The sequence below is a fragment of the Arctopsyche grandis genome, chromosome 8 (assembly GCF_051622035.1).
Source record: "Arctopsyche grandis isolate Sample6627 chromosome 8, ASM5162203v2, whole genome shotgun sequence".
Classification (NCBI taxonomy): Eukaryota; Metazoa; Arthropoda; class Insecta; order Trichoptera; family Hydropsychidae; genus Arctopsyche; species Arctopsyche grandis.
The window spans coordinates 6,540,458-6,548,367 of NC_135362.1; the positions used below are offsets into that span (position 1 = coordinate 6,540,458).

The 7,910-nt window shown below is 34.7% G+C and overlaps 2 protein-coding genes across 3 annotated transcripts in view; both read right to left on the minus strand.

Moving 5' to 3' along the window:
* LOC143916174 (paxillin-like) overlaps positions 1–2,827 on the minus strand; it is a 108,803-nt gene extending 105,976 nt beyond the window's left edge. The window contains exon 1 of one of the 2 annotated variants that reach the window (XM_077437132.1): positions 2,622–2,827. In XM_077437132.1, coding sequence (XP_077293258.1) covers positions 2,622–2,634 — 13 coding nt within the window. In that variant the 5' untranslated portion in view covers positions 2,635–2,827. The remainder of the gene's footprint in view (positions 1–2,621) is intronic. The other variant, XM_077437135.1, reaches the window with a different exon arrangement.
* Positions 2,828–5,534: 2,707 nt separating this feature from the next.
* On the minus strand, positions 5,535–7,910 carry LOC143916216 (RING-type E3 ubiquitin-protein ligase PPIL2). The gene is made up of 8 exons (XM_077437202.1): positions 7,726–7,910; positions 7,381–7,600; positions 6,999–7,308; positions 6,658–6,927; positions 6,428–6,576; positions 6,186–6,337; positions 5,923–6,112; positions 5,535–5,846 (listed from the first exon to the last, which is right to left on the minus strand). Exons 1-8 carry the CDS (start codon positions 7,755–7,757, stop codon positions 5,622–5,624), a joined length of 1,548 nt encoding a protein of 515 aa, XP_077293328.1. The 5' UTR covers positions 7,758–7,910; the 3' UTR covers positions 5,535–5,621.

The following is a 7,910-nucleotide window of genomic DNA, read 5'->3' on the forward strand; positions in this document are numbered from 1 at the left end:
TTCGTACGATCATATTATTTCCCTTACATTTCTTCAAAAATAGGAATCGCCATTATCGATCACTTCCAAACATACGTAATTACACGGACAAAATATCACCGAAAATACTCCAGGAGGTGAGGCTTGCGAATGAACGTTGCGGTACAGATTCGACCTACCAGCGTTTTTTTTTGCATGAGGAAACTAAAAACAAATGCCGCGTACCTTTCCGTGTCTTTATCGTAACCAAGTACAATAATACAAATTCAACCATCACAACTTCAACATAGTAGAACTCAATACGAGTTCTAGGTATGTATGTTGAAGCACAACTCTTAAAAAACTTAAATACAGGTTGCTCCCAGGACGAGATCTATGGTATTAAACTTGTACATACATATGTATATAAATTTATAGATAATACATTTTTGAAATCATATTCAAATAGTGGTGACTTAGTGGGTAGGATGGTTTTTGCCAATTTGATGAAGGAACCGTTTCAACAATGAAATCGAATAAATTGGCTGACTTGGAGTCACAAATATCCAAGTCTGACCAGTAGCACTACAGATTATAATCGGAATAAATTATTTTCAATCGGAGTCCAGTGATTAGCATAAACCTCTCGGTGATTAGCATAAACGCAATCACCAAGCCATGCTGGGGGCTAAATAATTAATTGAAATACCCCCTTCCCCCCTTAAAACTACAGATTCATTTTGTATTATTTATTTTTTAGTCAAATAATCCATAGATAAATTTACAGCGAATAGTGAAAGAAATGTATAGGTCAATCAAGCCTTCAACCCAAACGAGGTTGACCTTTAAATAAAGTTCCCGGTATAAAGGTTTGAAGAAGTATGTATGTGTATATGTATTATATTATAAAACCGCATACCATTTAGGTACATATATACGTATGTATAAGTTATACGAATTCTCATAATCTGAGTAAAATTGTAATCACAGAACGTAACATTGAGTGGCAAGTCGTCAAACTAGTTAATTTCAAGCTGTGGAAAACGTGTTTATCCAAGAGTCAGAAGTCAAAATCATACTAGAATAACAAGACCATAAATTATTTAACAAAAAAACATTGGTTTACACGCTCGGAAATATAGTTTGAGAATCGTCATTTGATCAATTAGCGATTGCCACATTATCGTCGCCGTTGAATGACAGCCAAAGGTGTCGTAGAGCCACACAAGGTCTCAGTTATCATGGTCAAGACTCGGTGACACAGATAGTGGTCGAAGAATTATATCATGATGAGATACATTTTAAAGCTGATAGATTCATTACAATCAATATTCAGAAGAGGAGTTATCGCCGCAATTGTAAATGATCTTATTAAAATCAAAGAATGTAACTCGTGTGCATTGCTCACGAGAGGAAATTATTCAATTGATATTTAAATGATCTCAATTTTGGAGTTGATGATCTCCATTGTCAAGTGCACAATGTAGTTACTTAGTAAATACATTTTATAAACATATGTACGTATGTTAGCAAAAACATTTAACATATTAGAAAAATACAACTGTTTGATAGAACAAATCCTTGGAATGGAAAATAATATGAAGTTGTTTTCTATACATTTCTATTATTTGTTTTAAATTTAAACTCAAAACTTTTATTTAAATTTTCTAAATAATACCAAAAAAAATTGAGTGCTGACGTTTTTTCTGTTAAAAGCCCACCACGCTGAAAATTTCACCAACATTTCCAACTAAAATTATTTAGAAATCCAATAGAAAGCAGGTATAAAAATCGTAGCTAATCCAAATAAACCCTAGATAACTCCCGCCGAGGATTTCGAGTTTTGTAAAGGTGTGTTTAGACTCTCTAATACATCTTGCAACAATATAAAATAAACAAAAGAAGTTTATTAATGAAAGTATTTCTCCAAAACTAGTTCCATCTTCTTCATTGTTGTTAAAATGTAATGCTCACAATCAAAATGCCAAACTACAATCTAAAATACTCAGCAGCTAGGGATTTCCATCGGGAAATTCTGCTATGGTTATGAATTCAGAAATTCCGGTGTAAACCAGTGTTTATAAACGTTGACAAATGAATGAACCGGATTACACGACCCATGTTCAATGCATTATTTTTTTTCAATACTACCTGGAAAGGCTTTTAGCAGTTAGTATTCTTATTTACTTTGTACATGCTCAAAATACAAAGCCTATCGGCGTTTTTCAGGCCCATGGACTTATTGGCAAAACACCGATCGGCGGTGGTTAACATTCAAAGGGTTAAATAAAATTTAAGTATAGTGTTCATACTAGTTTCATAATTGCACAAATAAACACTTGTATTACAATTTGGATTATGGTCAATAATTCAGATTAAAGTTTTCCATACATATTGTGACATAATATGAAAATAGTTCATTCGTAATAATGTTAGGTTATAAGTTGCTTGATTACAAATTTTCAATGTCGAATATGTTTATGTTGTGTTTATTATCCAAACGAGAGTTTATATATGAATTAAATTCGCAATAAATTATTTTCATTATATTAGTGATAGTCATTGAACATTTTAAATCTGTTTATATTTAGTAAATATACGAATTTGCGGAGTAATTAGGTAAAACATATGGAAAGATCGTTGACATTGACGAGGTAACTTACCCAGGTCATCCATGGTTAGAAGTTTTTGGATTGCAGAAGCTGAGTGGCGAAGGGCAGGGTGTGGAAGATGAAGGGCGAAGACCACAAGCTGGGTTTGGGCTTGATAAAGGGGGCTTCGCCCCGCGCACGTGACCAAACGTCACTTTTGACACTTATCCGCGCACTTTGACACTTGCCACGTTTTAAGCGGCCATAACTCTGTTTATGTTCTGTCGCATGAAGTAAGCTATTTTATTGTAAATTTAGAATTTCAAAAGTGACTATCCAGGTGCTTTCTACCTCTTTATCCAATTTTTTAAATGTTTTTAATCGTTTACATGAATTTAAAAGTGGTATTTATTTATTTTATTTATTTATATATATTTTAGCTATCAAGCTAATTTAAAAAAAAATACATCTTAATTATTATACTTAACTCTAAAATTTATAATTAACTTATATGTACTGTCCCTCACAGAGGTGTCTCTTCGCACCTCGCAGGAATGCATCCATGTTTTTAGCAGACCTGACGCACTCAGGGAGGGCATTATACATGAGCACACCCCTGTGAAAAACACCCCCAGCCGTCTTATTCTTTCTTACTCTACTTACAACTAGTTTGGTCTATATTATAAGGGAAACGCTGTAGTTGTTGGCCAGTATGAAGCTATTGGCCATACATATATACAAAAACAATGGTAAACGGACTACTAGTCATATGTGAACCAGTCACAGGACAACCGGACGCTCTAGATCGGTCACACGTGATCACCCGTCACACTAAAACTGGTCACACCCTAAAATCGGTCACGAGAAAACTGGTTGACCGATTTTAGGGTGTGACCAGTTTTCTCGTGACCAGTTTCAGTGTGACGGGTGATCACGTGTGACCGATCTAGAGCGACTAGTAATCACCGAACCAAAAACAATATACCAGTGGCGGCTCGTGAGAATTCACAGGGGGGGGGGCTGCAGCGATTAATTGGGCTGTAGTAGCTCGTTGACCATACCGGTGATCAAATGCAGACAAAAATAACATGCATATGTACTATACTGGGAGGTCTGCAGCCCTGCAGCCCGTATGGACGGCAAAAATAGCATGCATTTTACTATTCTGGGAGGGCTGTAGCCCCACAGCCCATATAGACGAGCCGCCACTACAATATACGCTAATTGGCCGTAAAATAATATTTAAAAACAGCAGCACCATTAATTTCTTAGAAAGCGCAATTACTCAATAGTTGAGTATTAATATAATAACCAGTCTTGAGGCCGCTTTAAATATCATCGTATGGGAAATTTCATATTAAGTTATTCAATAAAAAATAAATAAAGAAATGTGTCGGTTATGTGTTCGATCCGTATAGCAGACGTATTTTTTTTAATACCTTTAAAATACAATTGATTTTAACCTCGATAAATAAAATTACCGTTACGCATATTTTATACTAGTGTTGTACCCGATGAAATATCGGTAAAAGTGAGAACGCTCGACAGGAAAAGCGGGGCTAGATGTTGGTTGCCATTATGCCGGTGCCAGACATGAGTTCAAAGAAGTGATCACTTATTTGAAGACTTTGCTCACACATTGTTGTATCTGCCAGATATGTGTTCAAAGATTTGATCAACTAGGCTCGCGCAACAGGGCTTCGCGCAGTGTGGCAGGCACACAAACATTTGGACTTTTATCCCTTTGATGTGCGCTAAAAACCCGACATGGAACGGCAAAGCGCACTTAAATGATCAAATATGTGACAATAGTATCCAATGCCCGTGCCACACATGTGAACACTTATTTGATCACATCTTTGAACACATGTCTGGCGCCGGCATAATGGCAACCAACATCTAGCTCCGCTTTTCCTGTCGAGCGTTCTCACTTTTACCGTTTTTTTCTTAAGTTATTGTATTGTACATTTTGTTAGCAGTGTTTTAGCTGTGACGTACATATGTACATATGTCGTATCGAAACGACTATTATAGTACGGTGAGAGTTATCGCAGATACAAACACAGACAGAATAGCGATATTATATATATATATATATATATATATATATATATATATATATATATATATATATATATATATATATATATATATATATATATATATTATGGAGGATGAACGAATGAGACGACTGGCATGTTAATGCACGTGTTTATTATATGACAGCTGAAGACAGAGTGAGTAGTAGCTCTCCGAACCCAGCCGAGTTGGTTCCCACTCGCAGGAAGGCAACCAAACTCGACCATGTCGTATAAGCGTATATATGATTCGACTCCGACTCCGAACTCTGAGCTCCAACTCCGACTCTGAAATCGACTTTTCTTGCAAACATATAAAATTGTTAATAATAATAAAAAAAATTCTAATTTTTAAAATTTTTATAAAATATTAGTTGAATTTTATTTTTAATCATCAGCGCAAAATATTTCATTTATGCATGATCTGACTTTATTTGTGAATTGAACTTGTTTAATTTCTTTTAATTTTTAATGCATTTCCCTTATTCATATAATATTGTTACGTACGCCGTGGATTGAGCGAATTGTACTTAGACCAACGGATATCTGTTATCGGATTAACTAAATGCATGCACTTACTTCCAAAGATTATATCTGGACTCTAAGTGCATTTAGGCTAAACAATGACCGATATTAGTTATTTCTCAGAATCGGTACGGGGAGACCCAATATCGGGGAAATACATATCCGAATACGTGACTATACAACAGGTAAACAGATTAGGCGTCCTGAGAGATCTACCCTTTATAAGGCGGTACGTAGGCGATATCAGGTCATTCTGGACGGAGCAGTGACAGTGTGTGTAACTACTTAATCATCAATAAATGCTGTGAAACGACTGTTGGCTTTTACTTGGATCCTCCACCCACCCCTACGCAACAATATCAACAATTTTTTTTCCTTTATCTTTATTAATGATACCATTATTATTTAATTTTATTTATAATACATACATATAATGAACATTCAGACTTAAAAAATACACTTATTAATTTCACCAAGAACTAAAATTTTGAAATTGATACGACGAATCTTTTTTCTTCTTAGTCTGAGGTTCTTGAAGACTTTGATCACTGCTTTTAGCAGTCTTATTGGAAATATCCAAATACTTTCCAACCCCTTGACGAAAAACTTTGAGATCATTGGGGCTCTTTTTCCTCTTCAACCGTAAAGTTTCTTCTTCTTTTTCTTTTATTTCTTGTGCGCGTTCTAGAACCAACTGCGAAATATAAAATATATATTAAATACGTCCAATTAATAAAAGCAACATAATCATAAAAAATAAATATAGTCACTTGATCATCAGCTTCCTGATAAGGATCAACGAAAACTTGTGTTGCGGTAATAATAATATCTTCAATTGGACGATCTTTATTATCAACCTCAACCCGCTCCATTGCAGTTAACGTATCCAATCCACCGACAAGCTTGCCGAATATGGTATGTTTACCGTCCAAATGTTTACAAGAACGGTATGTGATGAAACTAAAAAATATTTTTATTATAAGAATCGTTTAAACACCTAAAAACACCATATTTACACAAAAGTCATATTCACAATTGAGATCCATTAGTATTGGGACCGGAATTAGCCATTGATAAAATACCACGGCCGGAATGATGTAAATTAGGTTTTATATCATCTTCGAATTTTTTGCCCCATATTGATTCACCACCCAAACCAGTTCCAGTAGGATCGCCAGCTTGTACCTGAAATATAATAATAGTATAAAAATAAACAAATTCAGTTTTAAAAACATACATATGTACATATACAAACACCGAGATGAAAAAAAATACCATGAAATTGCGAATAGACCTGTGGAATTTGACACCATTGTAATAACCATTATGACAATGTTTAATAAAATTTTCTCCAGTTTTGGGAACCATATCACTATAGATTTCTAAATTGAGTGGTCCATGATTAGTGAGCATTCGTACATATCCTGTATAAAAGAAAAATAAAAATAATTTAAAACATCCAAACAAAAAATTTGAAATAACAACAAAAAGGAAACTTCCATTACCTTTCTTTTTTACCCTTTCATATCTAACATCGTCTTCGTGAATAATAGCAGCTTCATGGTGAGTTTCTGGGACCATAGCGGTAGATGTGAAACTGGCTGCTACCGCTCCGGTGGAATAATGTGCAGCATTGAACTTATCAGCTTTTTCTCTAGTGCTTGTTTTGACTTCAGGAGCTTTATAGTCACGTTCCAATTCACTCAAAATCTCTTTAGTCTCCATTGAAATGGTTTTAAGACGTGCATTGGGATCGCCTCTTCGAGCAACTTCATCTAAATTTTTGAAAATACCAATATTTAATATAGAAAAAAACCGGTATTAAGAACGAGAAGTATTTACTTACCATCGTCCTCGACTTTCAATTTATTTTTAATATGATGGAATAGAGAAATGTTGAATTTTTCCAAATGCTGAGGATCTTGCAAAGTGATAAGATCACTTCTCTCAAAAGTTTCGTCTGACACCAGATCTTTCCAATTTTTTCCTTTTATATTCAATTGCTCTATCGCTTCATAAGAGAAAACGTTACCTGTTACAGATACCGCAACTATGTGCGAGTTTTTAGTGAAAGGTTTAAACAAAACTGGACAGTGATATTCGTCACTAGAATTCTTATAAAAATTTAGTTTGATCAAGCCTTTCATGTCCAATGGCTAAAATTATAAAACGAGGTTAGGTTGTGACAGAATTAACACACACACACACATCTATGAGAAATAACTTACTCGACCGGTGACAGGGTTGATTTTAAATTTTTTGATGAATTCCAAAACTGGTTGCAGTTCAAATATGTTCCCATCTTTATCACAATATGGATTCTTATAAGGATACAAGGACACACAACAATGGTCATAGGGTAGCCTTTTAAACGTGACATCTTCAGTGGAAGGTAGACCAGGCCTCTTACCACCATATAGAGTTGACCATTCGGTGTATGTAAGATACCTAAGGAAGGAAATCAATTGGTCATCATTGATCATAATTACTGGAGGTATTGTGAATATATGTATATAGATAACAGTATCATTATAAAATCAACTGCGTGGATTATAATTAATAAAATGACTCACATTTTGTCCTTCTGATGCTGCTTCTTCCCCATCTTTAAAAGATTTACTAATTCTGATCAAAAATATTATTACGGAAACGTCAAAGCGAGAAGCTATCGAAACGAAGATTGACACTTGGCCGTAAGTACTTTATTTTCGATGCATTATTGCGTACAATATTGGAAAACTAGTGTCGTACCCATAGA